At 35.2% G+C, this 23,946-nt stretch overlaps 1 protein-coding gene across 4 annotated transcripts in view; it reads left to right on the forward strand.

The window, feature by feature from the left end:
- The window catches only part of LOC134538801 (sodium/hydrogen exchanger 9B2-like), a 203,686-nt gene extending 180,982 nt beyond the window's left edge, over positions 1 to 22,704 (forward strand). For all 4 annotated transcript variants that reach the window (XM_063380299.1, XM_063380296.1, XM_063380298.1 and 1 more), the window contains 4 exons: positions 108 to 272; positions 2,342 to 2,485; positions 11,228 to 11,329; positions 19,216 to 22,704. In XM_063380299.1, coding sequence (XP_063236369.1) covers positions 108 to 272; positions 2,342 to 2,485; positions 11,228 to 11,329; positions 19,216 to 19,491 — 687 coding nt within the window. In that variant the 3' untranslated portion in view covers positions 19,492 to 22,704. The remainder of the gene's footprint in view (positions 1 to 107; positions 273 to 2,341; positions 2,486 to 11,227; positions 11,330 to 19,215) is intronic.
- Positions 22,705 to 23,946: the final 1,242 nt, after the last annotated feature.

Below are 23,946 nucleotides of genomic sequence, written 5' to 3' on the forward strand. Positions count from 1 at the left end.
TTTATAAGACGTTGTCACGTCAGAAATATTCAATAAAATATGCACAAATGACCATTGAGAGTGACAGCATGTTTGTTGTAGCTTGTAGTGGTGCCGTGTGCCTGCAGCCGTACGTGGTGCCGATCAGGATCCTGATGCTGCTGGGAGGCGGGCTGATCGCCGTCATGGGCAGCGAGATCATCGGCCTGGGTGGAGCCGGACCTCTGGGCTGCGTGGCCGCCGCCTTCGTGTCCATCTTCTGCTGGTCGCAGCAGGGCTGGGAGACGGAGGACGTGAGTGGCTACCCACCGTGCTCCTCGACCACTCGTTTCCTTCCGCACCCGCACACAACCACCCACACAACTGGAGTAGCACGGCTTCTGGCTTGTAGCCGTGTCCTCGGCGAGTAATTCACCGACGTTTCGTTCGACATCGCAGTCGCCATCATTAGGGAGCTGTTAACTACCGAGTGCTCAGTAGGTAACTGCTCCCTGATGATTCAGTAGGTAACCTACCAGTAGGTAACTGTTCCCTGATGATTCAGTAGGTAACCTACCAGTAGGTAACTGCTCCCTGATGATTTAGTAGGTAACCTTTCATTAAGTAACTGCTCCCTGATGATTCAGTAGGTAACCTTTCAGTAAGTAACTGCTCCCTGATGATTCAGTAGGTAATATTCTAGTTGTAACGGCCTGAAGGGGATACGGCAAGGGAGGAGAGGTAGAAATGACGCAGCAGTGATGCTACGGAATACTCGTAACGCTGCTTGTGTTTGTCTACTCCTTAATTTTTTTTAATTTGAGATCATACCCCCATCCACGTTTTCTTGTTTACATCATGGACTTTATTATACCTACTAAATTCATTTTCTTTAGTTATTATAGAAGCGATTAGGTAGTAACAAACTACCGTAAAAACACATTTAACATACAATTACATTAAATAATAATCTATGTTTATACAAATATTAATTTTAAATTCCGTCATAAACATATCAATTTTTTTGGTGTGTTTTAATTGGAACAGAATCTGGTTAATGCTATTAATACAGAATGAGAAACTAAAGGTATATATAAAAACAGGCGAGTGTTTGGAGTTTGATAAAAATTAACTTAATTTTTTTTACATATAATGTACACGGTTGCAAAACAAATTATGGTTGGTACTTTTGTTGTTATGAATAAGTGGTGAGGGAGGTAGGGGGACGCTAGTCACAATTTCGGCATAGGAAATCCTGGATCCGTTCATAAATAATTGTTTGATTTTTTTATCTAGTTCTTTTATACGTGTGCAGCGTAATATATTACCATGCATTTAATGATTTTAACATGATATTATGTATATTGGGGTACAATTTGTAAACAAACGCACTTTTCAATAATCAAATACAGCACGTCTGACTTTTAAATTGGCCAATTAAAAAAAACAACTTGGGTATTACAAAATCTTTCTTTACTTTTTTGGTTTGGTTTTATGTGCCATTCAACAGATGAATTTCATTAACAGAATGGCACAAAAATAAAATGTATAAAAACTACAATAATACAAACACAATTAAATTAAAAATCTCTGTTAAAACAAACATACAATTTAAATTTAATACAGTGACAACTCACGTAGAAACACATAATTGTGAAAAAGTTCAAAACAAAAATTATTTAATAGTTTAAGCTCTCCCAAAAATTTTGATAGTACACAATGGTATTATAAATTTTTTTGGACAAAAACAAACTTAAATAATTTACTTTATTAATTTTAAAACAATCTATTATGTTCAAATTTCAACAGCTTTCCCAAAATTATTACAAGAGTACTAATATATTTTTAATTTTAAGTAGCTAATGCCCGTAATGCCTTGCAATGCCTCAATCGATTTTTTTTGTAATATATTTGAAGTAGGTACACATATAGAGCATCTCTCTATCTCTCTATGTGTATCTCTGTATCTCTCTATATATATCTACATATATATCCCACTCTCTGTCTCTCTATATATACATCTATATCTATACACATATATCTACCTCTATCTACTCTCCTATAAACATTCTCTATATGTCACTCTATATCAATGAAAATATATTTTTTTACCTATATGTATTTTTATTTATCTTTTTACCTGTCACAGGTGTGACACAAATGTACAAAAACACGCGCGTTTTAGAATGCAACGTTGTGTCAAAATTTCAAAGAATGGGCGGAGAACTTTCGGAGAATTTAAGATTTTTAAAGAAAGAAAATTTACATTTGTATTTATATAGATGACAAAACTCAACTAAAATTTTGGTATGGCATGTATATCGAACGTTGGCCTCGTGGTATTAAGTGATCTTACGCAAACTGAGGCGTCTGTTCGTTTCAGAACCCTGTGGCGACGGCGTTCGAGATCTTCTGGATGATCTTCGAGCCGATCCTGTTCGCTCTGACGGGGACGCAGATCATCATATCAGAGCTGGAGCCGCACACTGTCTCGCTGTGCTTCGCTTGCCTCATCAGCGGCATCGTGGTAAGCTGCTGGCCACGACAAGCTGTGCATAGTGGTGCGGTCATTGTACGTATTTCATGGTGAGCGTGGTTGAGTGATCACGGAATTGGATACACGATGTCCACAAAAGAAGGTACCTTTTTCAACTGTATATTACAACTAGAGACCGGAAAAATTCGCGGATTCCTTTCGCGATAGGCTAGAATCCAAAAACGTTTGCCTTTTTACCGCATCAGTGATTGGGCAACAGTTTATCTGAATGACACTCGGCCAATGAAAACTCTTTAACAAAAGAAGTATCGAATCACTAGCGTCCCAGTTAACAGGTGTCAGATGTAATTTGCCCGCATGCATAGTGGATCATGGAGTCCATCCTATAGGTCATTGAAATCGCGAATTTTTCCGGCCTCTACCTTGTTTTTTTTCTTTCAAATGTTCTTTCTAAGTTATTTTAGTCTTTGTACTTTATAAAATAATTTTTCAAAATTTTATTGAACAGTGTAAAAACAATTATTTTTTTGTGTGTTCGAATTGCACCAGAATCTTGTTATTGCTAGAGACCGGAAAAATTCGCGAATTCATTCGGCGATAGGCTAGAATTCAAATACATATAACTTTGACATTATTTTTCTATTGGCTTACTGTTCATCTGTACGAATCTCAACCAATTATGTACCCTCAACCAATTATGTACCCTCAACCAAAGAAGCATCGATTCACAGACAAACCAGCTGAGACGAATTACAAGTCGGCAGCCAATGAACTTGCGTTACTTGCCCGAGTGCACAGGGGAATGTGCAGTCTTTCCTGAAGGCCATCGAAACCGCGAATTTTTCTGGTCCCTAGTTATTGCTATAAAAATATAACGTGAAAGTAAAAGTATATTTAAAAACCGGTGAATGCACGAAGTTTGATAAAAATTAACTTAATTTTTTTTACATTTAATGTACACGGGTGCAACACAAATAACGGTTGGTACACCTTTAGATATACGGCACACATCCAACCTGAAGTCCAATTCTTCCCACACTTTAGTTAACAAGTCCGGAGTAATGGAAGCAATACCCTCTTCAACAACTCTGTGTCTCGATTCGGGAAATTCATTTGGTAGTGGCGGAACGTAGACACGATCTTTTAAAAAGCCCCAAAGGAAACAATCGCATGGCGTTATGTTAGGCGAACGTGGAGGCTAGCTAAGAAGAGCTCTGTCGTCTCGACCATTACGACCAGTCCAACGGTCAGGGACTTCGACGTTCAACCACTCTCGTACAAAGAGATTCCAATGGGGAGGGGCTCCATCCTGTTGCCTCATAAATAGAGACCTGAAAAATTCGCGGGTTCATTTAGTGTTATGCTAAAATTCAAATAATTATACCTTAGTGCTGCTTCTGTCATAGGTTCATTGTTAATCTGGAGGACTGAGGGCCAATTAGAGACCCTCACTCATAGAAGTGTCGAATCACAGGCCACCCAGTCGAGACGACTCACAAGTCAGCAGCCAATGAACAGTTGGCATTTGCCCGAGTGTGTAGAGGTTATTGGAGTCTATCCTGGAGGTTATTGAACCCGCGAATTTTTCCGGTCCCTACTCTTAAAGTTGACATGTTCACCTTCTACTATTCGGGGAAATAGCCATTCTTTCGCGCTACGAGCGAGAAAACAACAAAGCAGTATTCGCGCATGCGCTCATCTAAAACTGTTTGAGTTGCTATTTAATTGTAACAATGCTTACAGATGATACGATTCAATTTTATAATAGTGAAATTATTTTATGGATATACTGTATATTCTCCAAGAACCCATTATTCTTTCCTATGTTTTATAAAAAAACTATGAGAATTATATTTGACTTTTGTATGATTTATTTATAATACAATATATTTGTTAATAACATCCTCAGGTACATAAAAATAATTTCAAAATTTAAATGCAGTTCTTATTGTCACGAATTTGATACATTAACTTTAAATATATTAATTATTAGAAATATTTTACTGTCTCAAAAGATTTATTCTTTTAGGGAGAACTTGAAAATGTTTGAAAAAGATAATTTATAACTCTATATTACAATATTTATAGTTCTTCAGTTATCCTAAACTGTTTCGCAATAGCAATCACTTTTGTGTAAGAATTTAATAGCTTGGTAACTAACAAAAATTGAGATTTCTGTAAAAGAGAAAGTAACAGCAAATTTCTTTAAAAATATTTTAAAAATTATGTTAATAATGATACCATGTACACAGAGTTCATACTAAATAATTATTATATATAAGAAAATATGTGAAATACCCCGTACAAATACAAGTTATTTCCTTTCACTTTTTATAATTGTTATTTAAAACTTTAGACATGTGCACGTATCCAAGTGAGTCTTTTAACTTAAAATATTAAATTACTTTTAAAATAATAATTATCAGTTGAATAAGAATAATACAAGAATAGCAGTAGTTTATGTTAAAGCATCGTAGGCATTTATCTGAACGTGGGTTTTACCTAAACTAAAATAACTCCTAAAAATATATTAAATCTACGAAACTGATAATAAAATAAAATATAAAGTAATATTTTAACATGTATAATGTTTGCTTCAACCAGAATCTTTAATTGTATACGTCGTGAAATAATTTTACAGTCAAAATACAAACATTATATAACATTTTCCTCATTTAAAATAAATTATGTATACATTTTTGTATAAATTTTAAAACATAAGCATATTTTTAAGGCTTTACAGTAAAATAATTAAATATAACAATTTACTAATGGTTCTAAAAATTACATCTGCTTCTTCTGCGGTCACTGTCATTCCACAAAAATATAAGCATATTTCAGAAATTAAAACATTCCTCAAATTTTAAAAACTTAAAATAAAGGTTTTGATACATTAACCTACGAAATTTCTCACATTAATCAACTATAAATGGTACAGATGGTTTACTAACTAATAAGAGTAGTAAGATAGTTTTTAAAATTATATCAGGGGCGCATCTTAAGTGTTCAACCAGGAACAGAGAAGATTATATATTTACACCACCAGTTGTATTATTGTGTTTTTTTTATTTTAAAAAATGAAAAGTTATTTACCAATTTGTTATAAAATATGAAGGCACTCACTTTGTTCATTTTAAGTCTTCAAGGAAAATAAGTATTTCAAAACTATCATCACTACATATATATGTATATAATCAGTAAGTGTTATCTTTAAAAGATTTGTGCAATGGGAGTGCATGACTTGATGTAAGTTTTTGGACATACGCCATTGCTAAGAACTTTTTCTGTTGAAGAAAAACTAATAAATAAAATAAATAAATAAAAATAAAAATAAAAATAAAAATACTCAAAAAAAGATACAAAAAACACACAAAATTAAGCAAACAATTGCTGTTGTCAACAAGGATATGAACACCACAAAATATTCCGAAACAGGAATATGGTCAGCAAACAAAGAAAAAACAAAGAAAAATGTACTAAGAGAACGAAAAAATCCCCACAAATGATGACAACACAAAAATATTGAAACCCAAAATAATTCAGCACAACAGTTGAAGCGAGACAAAAAAACATGACAAAACGAAAAAACAAATAAATACAATAGTTTTACCTAAACAGAAACATGCGACGTTTCGGGAACTGCTATCTGCTCCCGTCCTCAGGCAGAGACGCACATGGTACGGAAACACAGGTGCGACTGAGAAGGGGCTGGAAAATGAGGGTTTTTATCAGAGAAAGGGCTACATCTTGCTCAGCCAATGACAGACGAGCTGTCTCCCCATTGGCTGTGCACCATGTAGTTAAAGCGGATTGGTTATGGTGGGTTGAGTATTGGCTATTGTTTTGTGCTGCAGGGATGTTTCTCTCTTTATCAAAGGGATCCACATATTTTTTAATTCAATGCTCTGCTGGCTGAAAATATTTTTATTGCTAATAATGAAGGCTGATTCTTTGATTTTCCTTTTTATTTTATCGGATTCCTGTATGAGTGGTGTGGAGTCTTCCCAGAGAATTTTGTGGCTATTTTCCCATGTATGTTCAGCAAGTCTGGATTTTAGGGTTTCACCCTTCTTGCAGTTGTTTTTGTGTTCTTTGATTCGGGTGGATAGAGCTCTGCCAATCATATAAAAAAAGAACTCATAGCCAATGGTTACCCTGTCAACACCATCAAACAGCATTTGAAATCCAACAAAACACTCAAATCCACAGAAACTGAGAAACCTGCAGGAACCCTAGTTATTCCATATGTTCAAGGGCTTTCAGAAAAAATAAGACGCCTAGGAAATAAATATGGACTTCAAACAGCATTCCGTTCTAAATCTACTATTAAAAGTATTGTTACCAAGGTGAAAACAGCCACAGAAAAATTACAAACTTACAACTGTGTGTATCAAATCCCCTGTGAATGTGGCCACATGTACATAGGTGAAACTGGCACACAATCATATAAAAAAAGAACTCATAGCCAATGGTTACCCTGTCAACACCATCAAACAGCATTTGAAATCCAACAAAACACTCAAATCCACAGAAACTGAGAAACCTGCAGGAACCCTAGTTATTCCATATGTTCAAGGGCTTTCAGAAAAAATAAGACGCCTAGGAAATAAATATGGACTTCAAACAGCATTCCGTTCTAAATCTACTATTAAAAGTATTGTTACCAAGGTGAAACCAGCCACAGAAAAATTACAAACTTACAACTGTGTGTATCAAATCCCCTGTGAATGTGGCCACATGTACATAGGTGAAACTGGCAGAGCTCTATCCACCCGAATCAAAGAACACAAAAACAACTGCCAGAAGGGTGAAACCCTAAAATCCAGACTTGCTGAACATACATGGGAAAATAGCCACAAAATTCTCTGGGAAGACTCCACACCACTCATACAGGAATCCGATAAAATAAAAAGGAAAATCAAAGAATCAGCCTTCATTATTAGCAATAAAAATATTTTCAGCCAGCAGAGCATTGAATTAAAAAATATGTGGATCCCTTTGATAAAGAGAGAAACATCCCTGCAGCACAAAACAATAGCCAATACTCAACCCACCATAACCAATCCGCTTTAACTACATGGTGCACAGCCAATGGGGAGACAGCTCGTCTGTCATTGGCTGAGCAAGATGTAGCCCTTTCTCTGATAAATACCCTCATTTTCCAGCCCCTTCTCAGTCGCACCTGTGTTTCCGTACCATGTGCGTCTCTGCCTGAGGACGGGAGCAGATAGCAGTTCCCGAAACGTCGCTTGTTTCTGTTTAGGTAAAACTATTGTATTTGTTTGTTTTTTCGTTTTGTCATGTTTTTTTGTCTCGCTTCAACTGTTGTGCTGAATTATTTTGGGTTTCAATATTTTTGTGTTGTCATCATTTGTGGGGATTTTTTCGTTCTCTTAGTACATTTTTTTTTGTTTTTTCTTTGTTTGCTGACCATATTCCTGTTTCGGAATATTTTGTGGTGTTCATATCCTTGTTGACAACAGCAATTGTTTGCTTAATTTTGTGTGTTTTTTGTATCTTTTTTTGAGTATTTTTATTTTTATTTTTATTTATTTATTTTATTTATTAGTTTTTCTTCAACAGAAAAAGTTCTTAGCAATGGCGTATGTCCAAAAACTTACATCAAGTCATAATCAGTAAGTATTGAAATAACCCAAGCACGAATGGACTGTGAACAGACAAATGGTTGATTTTTGTGTGTGTGTGATCTCCATGTCTGGTAGTGTTTTATTGAAAATTTTCAAAGGAAAATATTTTAAAACTGTAATTTTCATCGATTTAATAAGATATAATATGTGTTTTAAAAATAAGTTATATCAATAAAATTTTAATACTTTATTTTACAATATTTATCTATATTTAAGATTTACTGAGTTAAGTACATAAGGAAATGTAATTCTTCTTTAGGTTATCAACGTCAATACTAAAGTTTATTTTATAACGTGAATTAACCAACTATTAACTTACTTAAACAGTTAGTGCTTTAACATCAGATTTACAAAACGTCTTGTAATTCCCCTACAAATTTGATTATAAACCCAAGTTGTACCCAATCTGTTTCGACACCAATCATCCTACTTGTTGATTGGCAATTGGTTTTCCGGACTGGATTTTCCCATACAACGTAAGACGCTACACGCACTTGACAAGTTGGCTTTATCAGTGACACATTGATTGATCGACTCCGTCGATTGCTGTTCGAATTTCGACGTTTATAGAACTCCAGCGTTGTAAATAACCAAGAGCACCAAAATTCTGACACGTAAAAATTTGGAGTCCAAACTCTTATTAAAAATACTAAAGCAAGTACATAAACTGCTTGCATAAATGTTAGAAAGGTTTCTATATGGGCATTTTCTATTAAAATTTAAAATTTTATTTCGATAAAACTTAAGAAAAGTATTTTCAAAAAATGCTGCTTAAAAATTTATACTTGCTTCGTGTTTACATAACGAGCATTGTTTACTGCGTGTATTGTTCTTAATTCACTTTGGATTATTTTTTGATAAATGGGATAATGTATAAAGTAATATTTAAAAAATGGTCCAAAATTTAAAACCCTAAAAACACTGCTTTTAAGGGGCCCACCTAACGAGAGATGCAATTGTGTTAGTGAGGCGATATGATCGACGCTCGCTGGTGCTTCTATCGCGGTATCGCCTCTAAGCGCAAGGCTCTGGACTGGCGCAGTCTTCTCGTCGTGCATAGGACAACTATGATATTTAAATGAAAACGATAAGGTAATATGGCAGAGAAATGACGATAAAGATGTGACACAAGTCCATTAAGTGTTTTCAAGAATCTCTACCGGATGTTTTTTGCCTAAATATTATTTTGAAAACATGCGTTTTCATCCTCCTACGAATACAACTTAAAAAAAAATTGGTTGTCTGTAAAGTCGGTTTACGGACGATAGTTTAACGTGACAACGTCATAACAAAACATTGATGAAATGATTGCATACTTTTATGAATAAAATTGAATCATTTTTATTTAATTATCACTATTTTGTATGGATACAAAAAAGGAGTGAAATGAAATCTACAATTTAATTGATAAATTTACTTTTAATTGCACTCATTAATTCAAATATGTTTATTACATTAACGAAGATATTATTTTAACTATAACTTTTATACATGTTTGCTATTTAACTTCTTCCAATCTGTGTTATTCTGTTAAGGATAGGACGATGATAGGAAAAGTAGGGAACGAATGGGAGTGTTTCAAGTTTAATGTGCCTCGAAAAAGTCAAATCGATGGTTGTTCCAATCGAGTGGAAGAGAGATAGATGAGGCGCAAGCGTACAATGAGCGTAACGGGACACAGCGTAACGGGACAATGTGCTTTACGGGACACAGCGTAACGGGACAATGTGCTTTACGGGAACCAGCGTAACGGGACAATGTGCGTAACAGGAAATGAGTCATTCTTTTTCGTGCGTGCAGCCGGCGTTCATCGATTTATTAGACGTCACGTCAAAAGAAATTCTGAAATATAACTTCTCATCCGCCCTTAGCATATCCGTAAATTCTTTTCGTAAACAGACTCTTTTCGATATCTTGTGAAGTTTTAACATCTCGTATGTTCTTGTGACGCTCTGCACACTGTATGTGTGCCCTTAACTATTTTTTTTAAACTTTATCTAAGCAATAATAAGCGTGAGTTAGTAATTATCTACAAATTTCATTTCCTAAAGATTTATTTTTGTTCGTCAAAAACAAATATCTGTGCGTTCACGCACAAAAATATTTGTGGAAGAAGTTATTTCCAATCAGCCATATTCTAACATACAATCATTCACTACAGTGGTTACAAAACTAACTGTGACTCGTTCCCCAGATATAACGTGTGATAAAATAGTGGCAGTTTTTTTCCACATTCACGTTGATAGCACATCATTTCTGGTAGATTTCGAACAAAGACTCTTTTGCAAGCGTTAACATATTGCAACTTTTGGGGGATATCTACCTAGTATTTCGTTTCATGGTCTCTAGACCCAAAAATCATGGTCAACTCAAAATATTTTTATATATAATAGAAACAATGTATCCGTAATTTGACAAACATTTCTTCTAGACTGATACACAATTAAAAACCACTTTTTTGTGTACTTTTACAAGGAAAATCCTAGGAAACTCATCTGCCAACGACACCAAAGCTAAAATTTTATACAATATTAAAACAATTTTGCAAGAGAAAAATTTATAAAAAATTCAAAATTTTTAGACTAATCCTAGTTCGATAGAGCCTAAGAAGTAATAAGTAATATTTGTTTGATGATAACGTTTTTTTTACTCTATGAAATGATATTGATCGTTTTGGGTGAAAAAAAAATTGAAAAATAACTCTATTTGCTTGAAACTCTGTAAATTTATTTCCATAATCAGTAAAATAATGTGTGCTATGTGTTTCTAAGATTCTCAAACAAGTGTGAGAAATAAATTAAAGCACTAATTATTTTGTAATGAATTAGAATTTATTATTACTTTGCTTCTCAAATTATCTGATGATTCATGAAATTTTCTGTAAAATAGTAATAATTTTGAGCCATCAAAATAACTTAAATACTTTAAAATAATTTTAGTTGTTTTTGGATGGTTTAAAAATAAAAAATAATAATTAATTTATCGTTGTGGTCTAACTAACTTATTAAGTAGGTGAAAAGGTTGGTGACAAAATGGCTATTATGATGGTATGCATGCATGGATTATAATTTTATTTAATGTTATTTCATTTATTTATAGTAAGTGTCTTGCATGTTTGTTTCAGATAAGAATGGCAGTGACTGTCATTATAGCCATCGGGAGTAAACTCAACCTTAAGGAAAAAATATTCGTCGCATTTTCTTGCATGGCAAAAGCTAGCGTTCAGGTAAATTAGTAATGTTATTTTTAATTAATAATTATATGTCTTTTTTATAAATTTTACAAAACAAAACTAAAATTTGTTTGCAATATACCAGTAAACAACACTTGACGTACTGAGAAAAATTAAAACGTAGTACGAGAAATTTGAAAATATACCAATGGAATTAAAGAAGTAATTTTTATAATTCATTGGTAGTTTTCCACTTCAGCCAAAATGTTTGCAAGTTTATCCATTCTTAAACTAGTTCCAACATTATATTTCTCTTCTTTCTTGTTTTATTCTCGTCAAAAGACAAATTGTTTTAACACAGATAGGTTTTTATTCAATATTTTATTTTCAATCATATAAGGATATCTTTGTGTTTCTATTTTCGACAACTGTGCGAAGAATGTTCTATTTTTAACAGTATATGTTGCGTGACGATTGGCATTTAATCGACACAGTCTAAAGTTATGTAAGATTTATAACAGTAACAAATTTAAGAGAAATTTTGGCACTTGTGCTTAGATCTACCAATATATGATTGTGAAAGTTCGTGAGTTTAGATTTTTGTAGCTCAATCATGGTTTACTACTGAACCGAATTCTTAATAAATTGGGAACCTGTAAAGTGGGTTTACACATTGGGTATATATAATTATAAAATTTCACCCTTAAGACTTGTATATAATAAATTATATAGGATATTACAATAAAAAATTGTGGAAGATAAAATTTTTGGAATAAGTTATGAACATATATTTATCTACGTGATTATTTTTTATAAGACCAACCATAACTGAAAGGGGTAGAAAAAACAAGGGTTGGCATATAACAAATTTATATATCCCTTCGTAGGCACAACATTAAATTCGTATGAATTGTGTATTAATATTATATTTTTTTCCTAAAACTTTTGTCTTAAACAATTTTTGATTAGACTAACTAATTGCTGCAAGGAGTTTAAAAATGGGAGGTAGGTTAAAAAAAAACATCCATAACTCTCTCAGTAGGTACACCATCAAATCCGTTCAATTTGTTTGTAAATCATATTTTTTATCTAAAACTTTTGTCTGAAACTATTTCTGATAATACAAACCATTACTCAAGGGGTGGAAATACAAAGGGTAGAAAAACAAAAAGCCGTTACTTTTTTAATACTTTTTATTTCATTTCTATTATAATTTATTGTAAAACACCTAAACTTTATCTAAAACCTTTGGCTGGAACAATTTTTTATGAAACGAAATATTATCGTAAAAAGAGGAGTTGTGATTAAAAATTTATTTGTATTAAATTCGTCGGAGTTTATTAATAACTATCTCATTATACCCTAAAAACTTTGTCCAAAAAAATTATATGAGAAAGTATTAGTGCAAGGGATGAAAAATAGTGATTGAAGATAAAAAAATAATTGCATGAATACCTTATTAGTAGGGACCGGAAAAATTCGCGGGTACAATGACCTGTAGGATGAACTCCATAGTTCTACTTACACTCGGTCAAATGTCACCCACTCATTGGCTGCTGTCTTGTGAGTTGTTCCAACGTAGCAGCCTGTGATTCGATAAAGCCTTAGGTTGGGTGTTTCTCATTGGCCCAGAGACATCCAGGTGAGTTGTGAGCCAATAGCAGAGGCAGCACTGAGGTCAAACTATTTGTATTTTAGCCTATCGCTAAATGAATTCGCGAATTTTTCTGGTCTCTACTTATTAGGCGTATTATGAAATTCGTTAAGACAATAAATGCTGGATGGATTAAGTTAAAAAAACAAACATTCAATTATTGTCGCTGCATGGAATATGAGAAAATGTTAAATCGATCTTTTTTGAATACTGACGAACATATAGGATGTTATGTCAGCTACATTAAGTTCTTAAAATGTTCCAGGAGTTTATAGAAGTTTACAAAATATTTCCAAAAAAATCGCTACTTCTAAATCAACCTACCTCTGTAGGTTGTGCCGAAAGGAATTTTTTTTTACTATAAAAATAATTTTTTTTATAGTTTTGTGTGTGCATTGTCATCCAGTTCTGAACTATGTTTAAATTTTCAAGTCTCTAGCTCATCGGGAAATTAGTTTAAATTCTATTACAAGATATGTAGCAAAAGGAAAAACAAACAGACCGACAAGAAAGTGAGTTGATGAAAACTGAGTAAAATAATATCAAACATATGGCTTGCTTCTTTATTTAGTTTAAACGTTGTAATAAAAATAATAAATCTAAGTTACTTTTATTTTTCTACCACTTTATGGTCATTATACTGCCAATATCAGTTATTTTCTTATCGATACAGAGACATTAGGTGCTGACAGTATAAGAACTTTTTGTGACGAAACGTAAACTGATCCCTACAGCGACTGACACGACAGCAACTATGAAATAAATGCATCGTTTGACGTCGTTTGATTTGATTTCAAAGGAAATAGTATACGATTAAATTAAATTGAATGATACTTCTCTAGCATTCCCTTCATAACTTTTACTATATGCAACTCTTGTAACAAACACACAAATATATTCGTATTAGCAACCCGCCTGTCTTCTCAAGAGTAGCAGAGCATATACGCCTACAAATTTGTTTGACGTGACAACGTCTAATAAATCGATGAACGCCGGCTGCACGCACGAAAAAGTATGACTCATTGTCCCGTTACACTCATTGTACGCTTACGCCGCTTCTATCTCTCTTCCACTCGATTGGAAAAACCATCGATTTGACTTTTTCGAGGCACATTAAACTTGAAACACTCCCATTCGTTTCCTACTTGTCCTATCATCGTCCTATCCTTAACAGAATAACACAGATTTTAAGAAGTTAAATAGCAAACATGTATAAAATTTATAGTCAAAATAATCTATTCGTTAAAGTAATAAACATATTTGAATTAATGAGTGCAAATTAAAGTTAATGTATCAATTAAATTGTAGGTTTCATTTCACTCCTTTTTTGTATCCATACAAAATAGTGATAATTCAATAAAAATGATTCAATTTTATTCATAAAGGTATGCAATAATTTCGTCAAAGTTTTGTTATGACGTTGTCACGTTAAACTATCGTCCGTAAACCGACTTTACAGACAACCAATTTTTTTCTGTCGTAGTGTCGTATCAACCTGTTGCGTCTAGCACGAGGGTAATGTTCACGTTGATAACTTCTGCCGGAATATGTGTTCACACGAACATATTATGTTTAGATGTTACGCGTGACAGGGCAATATATAATTGGCCTTGTGAAAAGCATTGAGTGGTTAAGTAAATTCCAGCAACTTTCATAGTTTTACCTTGCGCTTTATTAATAGTCATTCCAAATGCTAATTTAATTTGGAAATTGGGAGCCGTTTGGACGGAAAATGCAATTCTGAGGGTATCATCGGTATTTTTGCTATTCAAACATTTTCATTAGTTATGTAGACAGTTAATATTGTACGTACATTCGATGAAAAATATTTAATAAACTACTTTGAGTCTCATACCTTTGCACAGTTTGCAGGGTTTAAATTTCTTAGTAATATAATACGTGAACCTACTTTTAATATTAATTTGTGTGGAATAATTCCGGGAGGGGTCAAAGAATTAAAAAATTCAGATGGATAATGTACTGCCTCCTCCCTACCCACGACTGTGTCAACTGAGTAGTAGTTTGTGATGGTACTTTAATATTTAAAAGAATCATATTATTTTTACTAACTTGCTCATTTGTTATTTGTAGGTGATGGTATAGCTATTTCTGAAACCAATGCAGTGTTTTAGTGGTTATTTTACTAATATCGGGATATATCTACCTTTTCAATCAATTCCTCCACAGTTTGAACCAAAACACCTAGTTTATTAAGATTTATCTTGACATTAACGGCTTGATATTCACCATTATCTACTTGCAGTAGGTCTTCAGATAATTTATCACGGTCTAATAATAAACGGACGTCACGTTCCACCGATGACTATCGTGCTCTTCGGCATACATGCCTTTCGCGGTCCAATTACAAACGGCCTCCCTTCCCTCTCTTCATCGTTTCCGTTAATTGGAAACAAACGAAGTCTTTTGGCAGTTGACGTACTGCGTCCTATATTCGATCTTCCGTCGAGGCATGATTACTTCGTGTGAACCTAAAAATATTACAAAACAATAATCAGATAAAATTCACTCAAACAAAAGTAGGTTTACAATTATAAATTTTAAACTGAAAATAAGTACCTATCTACCTACAAAACACACGAAAATAAAAGACCTCTACTTCCTAATTGAAAACTAAATAATGCATACAATTGTAACCATCATCGACATCCAACACCTAATTGAAAAAATAATGCGTACAAAAATGTAACCAACAGCGAACAATAAAATGTATGTGTAAGACTCAAATATAGTTAATGCGCGATGAATCCACTCGCTTCCAAAGTCAGTTTACTATAGCGAAACGCGCGCTTAACCTCTAGGCTGAGAATTAAATTAATTCTCCAACTCTAAATATTAAAGAATCATCGTATAGCTTATAATAATCCGCTTACCTGAGTTTGTTTTATCTTATTGTAGTTGCGATTATCACAGTTGAAGGGTTAGCGACAGAAAAAATAGTAATGGCTTGGTGACCGTAGAAACATTACACTCATAGGTTGTATGTCTAACAACGGCAATCTTGCACTAAAAAAATTTCCATATTCACAGAAAATTTGCACAAAACCTTAATTAATTATACACGTAAATCTTCCACATTAATCACACCGTCCATTTGTGAAAACCGAATGAAAATCCGTTCGGTATATTTACAGTTTATCGCGTTCAGACAGACCGATGCGGCGGGAGGACTTTCTTTGATATTATGTATTGAAGTATATTGTAATGTATAAAATGTTTTCATGTATATTTTACCCACATGTGTAGTTTTCGAACCAATTTACCTATAACCGTATGTGTAGCACGCACATTGGTTATTTAAAGGAATATTCTAATGTGAAAGGCATTTTTGATAAAAATAATTCATTATGTGGGAAAGTTGACTGTCACCGGTTTTAATTATTAATTGTGGGAAATATTTGTTTAAGTCAAGTTGACTGCCTATACTTCACAATAAGGACTTAAGTTGCCACGCGAAGACGAATTACTGATCAAGAAAATCTGATAAAAGTGTTTGTTTTTAAAATCGTATATCTCAGTCGATAGTAATCCCACAAATCTTTGCACGACTTTCAGTTCAAGGCGTAGTTTTATTATCTCGATTGGTCATAGAACGTAGTTGGGTTTTTTTTAGTGATCTGCGTACATATTTTTTCAAATTCAGGCCACTATTAATTCACCTTTTCCCTTTCCTATGAATTTTTTAAAACCAAGGAAGTATTACGCTTTATTACTAACTCTACAGAGATCTTCGTAAATAAATAGTTATATTAGTCGATTCACGGCTACTAAGTTCACTTACTTCAAATTAAACCCACAGGAATTATCATGGTGTACAAGCGAAACATTTAGGAACTGGTTGACACTACCGCAAAAACAGAATTTTGACGTGACAACGTCTAATAAATCGATGAACGCCGGATGCACGCACGAAAAAGTGTCCCGTAACGCACATTTTCCCGTTACGCAGTGTCCCGTTACACTCATTGTACGCTTGCGCCGCATCTATCTCTCTTCCACTCGATTGGAATAACCATCGATTTGACTTTTTCGAGGCACATTCAACTTGAAACACTCCCATTCGTTTCCTACTTTTCCTATCATCGTCCTATCCTTAACAGAATAACACAGATTGGAAGAAGTTAAATAGCAAACATGTATAACAGTTATAGTTAAAATAATCTATTCGTTAAAGTAATAAATATATTTGAATTAATGAGTGCAAATAAAAGCAAATTTATCAATTAAATTGTAGATTTCATTTCACTCCTTCTTTCTATCCATACAAAATAGTGATAATTCAATAAAAATGATTAAATTTTATTCATAAAAGTATGCAGTCATTTCATCAATGTTTTTATGACGTTGTCACGTTAAACTATCGTCCGTAAATCGACTTTACAGACAACCAATTTTTTTTACGTGTGTGTTAACTTCAAAAACAGAACTCGGATGTAAATATACGGCGCAGTTTCTGCAAACATAACACAGAACTCTTCGTTTAATTCAGGTGAATTCTTTGTTGAAAAGTCCGTAAATTTACAGTAATTTACAAAAGTGTGTTCAAAAATGCTACGGTAGTTCATAAAATCGATAATTGTGATACCTCCGTCCGAAATGACACATGTTCTTGACAGTGCTATTGGTAACTAAGGTGTTCAGTGTTAGTGTCACTTATGTGTCAACAGTGCCACTTATGTGTCCACTGCGAGCAGCCATAAAGTACTATGGTAGAAAAATAAGCTTGTGATAATGTAAGATGGATTTACAGCCACTGCAAAATTTTGTTCAACAAAACATTTCTCCAAATCCCCAGTATTACATTATACATACTATAATAATTAATTGTAGAAAATTTAATTTCTTTCAGTATTAAACTCAATTCTCGGAGTGCATTTTAAACTAAAAAAGGGAATTATTTTTTGAGCCATTATTTCGGAATGAACTTGCAGCCGAATTTTTGTCAGCCGAATTCCGACTTATCGTGATAAATGTTATTGTCGTGTGTTCCCACCCATGTCAGATTTTTTTACAAATTATTTTAGTAGGATTGATCTGAACTGTTGCTTCTTGTTTTATTAAAAAATATATCATAGTCTAAAAATATGGAATTGAATGGCCTCCTAGCATCTACAACATTCATACAATTTCGATTAAAGGGATCAGGTACCACACACCAGTGACGCCAATGGAATTATTCGTGTACAGAAGTTCTTAAACGGAGTTGATAACAATTCTGTGAATGGCAGTAATATTTTAGCTGTACTTTGCATCAGAAATAAAGTTTCTCCGTCTTATAGGAAGTTTTTTGATACCTTCATGTAAAAAAGAAGATTTTTGTCCACAGAAGCCAATTGTGCACGTATTGTTCAACCGTGTCGTTTTCAAATCCTTCCCCTTCTAATACATCCTTCACTGGATCAACACATGGTAGTCACATGGGGACAAGTTTGGACTGTATGGTGGGTGTTCAACATGTTGCCGGACGCTATTGTTTGGACTGTATGGTGGGTATTAAACAGGTTGCCGGACGCCATTTATGGGTTTGATGTTCCACATTATCACACTATTTCGAAACCTCGGGGCCCAGTCGAATACTTGGGTGTTCGAACTGTGCTTGGAGTCTCTTCACAATTTCACTTGATTTCTCAACTTCGTTGGCGATGAGACGAACAAAAAACGTGTTGCGCAAATGACGCTGACACTAACATGACGGGCGTGAGTGTAATGGCAGTGTGCACGCACATCATCTCACCACTCTCCCACCACCGATCACCCAGTTAGCTGCGCTGCTTACGTCACTGCTTGAGTCGAGCGGACAAAAGTGTATATTTGAATGACCCTCGTGGTGGTTGTGAGGTGCACTGTCGTGTTGTGATGGTGGCTTCCCGGGGTGTGCAGAGATTAGATAAAGTTACAGATGGAGCATGACCTCTGAGCATTGTGGCCAGTTTGTTCACGTAAGAAGATGGCGGCCATTTGTTTATATAGTGTATAGAAATGTAGTTTACTAACTACTCTGGTACAAAATCATGTTTCTCAAGTCAACAGTCTTTATTTGATCAATATTCATGCACTTTTCCACCACCATACATACATCACTTACGAGAAAATACGATTTTCTTCATGTCACAATATGGCGGTGACCTGCTTCCCCCTTACGTCCCCTGGCTTCAGCAGAGATACCTACGAACTGTGTTTATGCTCCATCTGTAACTATCTAATCTCTGGGAGTGTGTGCTCTCCATGAGCGGCGCCTGAAGGAAGCGGCGCGGACCACGTGTTCCAGGCGGCGCTGGGCCCGGTGGCGCTCAACTCGGTGGTGGACGGCCCCGCCGACGAGCAGCAGCACGCAGCCATCGTGCTCATGATGTGCGTGCTGTCCATCCTGCTGACGGCGCCCACGGGGGCCATCGTCATCTCGCTGTCGGGCACGCGCCTGCTCAACAAGACCTCGGCGGCGCCGCCGCCCGTGGAGGGGTGGCGCCGCAGCGCGCGGCCCTCGCTCAGGGACATCACCATCATCGACGAGGAGGAGGACAGTGAGAGCGGGAACAACCATTAGCACCACCCCTACCGTCCGACTCCTCCCCGGTGACCGTCAGTCAGCCCAGGCGATGAGGCGGTGGCATCAAAATTCACGGTTGTTACAAAAGAAACGCTACCATCGTCGACAAAGGAGAAGATAAGCGAGAGTGCGAACAAGTAATTCTGCCGCTATCTTCCAACTCACTGTTCATCATCAGTGTGCCCAGGCGATGAGGCGGTGGCATCAAAATTCACGGTTGTTACAAAAGGAACGCTACCATCGTCGACAAAGGAGAAGATAAGCAAGAGCGCGAACAAGTAATACTACCTCTATCTCCCAACTCACTGGTCACCATCAGTGTGCCCAGGCGATGAGGCGGTGCCATCAAAATTCATGGTTGTTACAAAAAGAACGCTACCATCGTCGACAAAGGAGAAGATAAGCGAGAGCGCGAACAAGTAATACTACCTCTATCTCCCAACTCACTGGTCACCATCAGTGTGCCCAGGCGATAAAATGGATGAATGGTACAACAGGGGTAAAACCGTAATCAACGAGGACAGCGAGAAAGAGAATAACCAGTAACATTACTTCTATTTTCTGACTTTCCAGTCACCATCAGTGTGTCCAGAAGATAAAGCGATGTCATCAAAATTGTTTAATATTTCAACAGGGGCACCACCATAATGACTATCTGCGATAGATACATCACCACCTTCCCTAGAGAGGGGGATAGTGAAGAAATGGTCAATCAAAGACTACCATTGACACCTGTCTTTCAGTAAAACTTGGCGTTCGCATATGACTAAGCTCGTATCATAATGCAATACCACCAATTCGATATTTGTCTGTGAGGATACTGAAGAAATGGGCAACCAGTAAGAGTAGCATTGACCATTTTCCACACAAAACAATTGCCCTGCACATATGATTACTTTCCAGCATCTCAAAGCGAGTTAATTGCAACAGAGGCATAATAATCATCATTATCATTATCGGTGGTGAGGTGGATAGTAAATGAAAGCACAGCTAACCTGTAACACTAGTTATAGCCCCAGTCTTACTAGTCACTATTAGTGTGCACACATGGCTTAGTTCTATAATATGACTGATAGTCCGGCAAAAGTGACAACATGGCCTACAGTAATGAGAGCATTATCTTCTGTTTCCCTGGTAACTATTTACACAAGAAAGTGATTAAGAGTTAGAATAGCATGTATGCACAGGGAGACAGCGAGAACAAAAGCCAATCACAACAAATAGTATTATTCTCCAATTCACCGGTAGAGATAAGATTGTGAAAGCGTTTACGTACTGGCTTTTGAGAGTTTCAGCAATGAAAGTAAAATTCCTTCTTTCGTCCATCACCATAAGCATGCCAATGTGATGAAGCACTGGCATCGCAATACATGGCCTTTATCAACATTGTTGTAATAAGAAAAAAGCAGGTGCAGCCAGCATTAACACAAGCCTTTTCCCGGAACTCACTAGACAATTTTTTTTTCCAAAAGCAGGCGATAAAGCCCTGGCATTACAAAGTATAACTGTTGTGACAAAAAAATCACCACTATCGATAAGGATGATAAAAAAATGCGGTTTACCCTTAAAAAATAACCCTTACCCCTGTTTAACCATTAGGCATGTATATGCGCACGTGGCAAAGCATTTGCACTGGAATTAGAGGCTGTTGCAAAAAAAAAGGGCACCTCCGTCATCGTTAAAGAGAAGAATGAACGCGCGAACAAACACTAAAATCTATCTCATTATTCACTATTTATGTGCGCAGGAGAAGGGGTAAAAACATTTCAATGCATTATTTCGAAAGAGGAACAATGCTGTAATAGATTAAGGGGAAAAAAGTGAAAATATGGCGATATGGTAATGATAGCCTGATGCTCTGCATCCCAAGTCACCACAGCATGTCAATGCAGTGAATACTAAAATCACTGAGGGTGATCATTGCTCATGAGAATCACTTCATGGATGCTAAGGTGGATTATCATTGGCAAGAACAGTGGGTACACAAATAACCAGTTACATTCTCAGTACCTCGCCAGACACCTAGCGCTCATGCCAATGGAAGAAGAGATGCTTGATAGTTCAATCATACAGTCGCTTGTGTGCCAAATTACGAGAAAACTTTGTTTTATTCCTAAGAACTGTTATTGAACACACACTCTGGACATTTGCCGAACTGAAACGGAGATACTGTCATAAAACAGGAACAACATAATCTTATATTACGAATTGGAGTAGTAGGGGTCTGGAAATGGTAACCAGGGAACTTATAATATACTAGTTGGTTATAAATTATTAAATTAATATTTCACGCAATAGTGTCTACAGCAGCGTACAGCGTTATTTAAATTTTTTTAGAATGCCAGCCAGTGTTTGTATACAAAGAGACCAGCTCAAAAGATTTGTGGGCAGATAGGCTGACATTTTCGTAGCTGAAAATAATTTAGACAAGTCTCCAGAGTTTTAAGGGTTTAATAGAAAAATATTTTTGCTTTATTGTACCAAATATAATACTCTTAAGTTTACAACAACAAACTATGGGGAATTGTTTTTAGCTTACTCGGTATTTTTTTTGTCAATTGTGATGCGCAGTAAGTTCTTACCCTACCTGTACCACAAAGTGCATCTTGTAAGAGCCTACTTGTAAACAGTTGCTCGATTATTCCGCAGAATAAAAAATATATAGATGAGAAGATTTATCCTGCATGAAAACATGGTAAATAAATCCCGGTGCAAGCTACCTGGGATGGAACCTTGTAACTGAAATGAGACTGAGCGGCTTCTGTGATCAGTTCTGGTCAAAGAGGTTAATTGTTTTATTATTGTGATACGAAGATAATTTCTTAAACATAGTTCATCATGGATGACTCCTTGGCTTCTTAAAAAATATATGACTTTTCAGTCAGCTTCATCATCAGCTACTAAAGTCTAGTAATGTTTCTGCACGTAACGTTTAGTAAAGATGATTGTGAAATAAATGTAAACAATAATATTTATAAGTGCACACTAATGAGTCATGAAAATAAACTATTACTTATAGATGAAAGTTGTTATTAAAAACAGTTGTATCTACCTTTAATTTTAAATAGAATTATATAATAATTGCTCATGTATATTGACCCTATTCTTGTGGAGATATTTTTATTAGTAAAAAAAAATTTGTGTACGAAAAATGTTGCCCAGTTTTGTCCTGTTAATATATTTCACATGATAAATTCGTTACCATGATTTTATCTCCAGAGCATTTAATGACTGTGTGTTTGAATAACCTCATAAGCAGCTGAGGCGATTCTTTGGGAGGGAAGGTGTAGAGGAATGCCCACTACCCTCATTTCTCACCACACTTAGAAGTACAAGAAATACTGAAGAAATAACAAACAACAAAAATAAACGCACTCTAGGCTACATCACACACTTGAAGCCAGTTTTTTTGGTAATTTTTTTATTTAAAACTATTTTCCACTTTAGGGTGTGTATTATTTTTAACTTTATCTATTCAATAAATCAATTCAAACCATAGTTTAGGTACATACTTTTCAAGACCCCAGAAAAAGCTTAAAAATAGCCTTTTAAGGTACTACTTATTTTTCTGAAAAATTCCGAACGCTTCCTTTAAATGGGATATACTTTATGTTACAAAAAATACACCTGGCTCCAGCTCCCCTCCTGCCAAAAAATACCTATAATAGCCGGGACTGCCACTGGTTACCAGAACAGGAAAAAAATTATTAGATAAAATTTTTTTACAATTAATTCAAATTTAACAAACCCGTTGACACATTTTTACAGGGTTAAGTCAACAGTGTATTTAAATTACTTACAGAAACAAATACTTATAAGTGTGGCAAATGTCAAATTTACTCTTACCTATTGTTAGGGACTGGAAAAATTCGCGGGTTCAATGACCTCCAGGATGAACTCCATAGTTCTACGTACACTCGGTCAAATGCCACCCACTCATTGGCTGCTGTCTTGTGAAACGTCCCAACGTAGCGGCCTGTGATTCGATAAATTTTCGGTTGGGTGTTTCTCATTGGTCCAGAGTCATCCATATGAGTTGTGAGCCAATAACAGAGGCAGCACTGAGGTATAACAATTTGTATTTTAGCCTATCGCGAAATGAATTCGCAAATTTTTCCGGTCTCTTTCTATTGTAACAAACTTACGAAAGACATTTGTTTACAAAGTAAGTATATTTATAAACGTTTCTAATCACACAAAATTGTATTTTCATACATAACAGCACCAAGCAAGTTGTTAATTGTTCCTCAGCTGGAAAATACTAAACGTGTGGGTAATGTTTAGTTTAACAAAGTTCTACAACCATCACAGATCTATTTCGCTGTTGTAAAATAATTTTTTTGTAAGTATTTTAATTTAGGTGTTGGGTTGTTACCGTCAATTGTTTTAGTTAAATCATTTTACGACAGCAGTTGTTATATAACTTGTTAGAATAAACATTATACAAGCGCC

This window comes from Bacillus rossius, chromosome 14, assembly GCF_032445375.1.
Source record: "Bacillus rossius redtenbacheri isolate Brsri chromosome 14, Brsri_v3, whole genome shotgun sequence".
NCBI classification, from domain to species: domain Eukaryota; kingdom Metazoa; phylum Arthropoda; class Insecta; order Phasmatodea; family Bacillidae; genus Bacillus; species Bacillus rossius.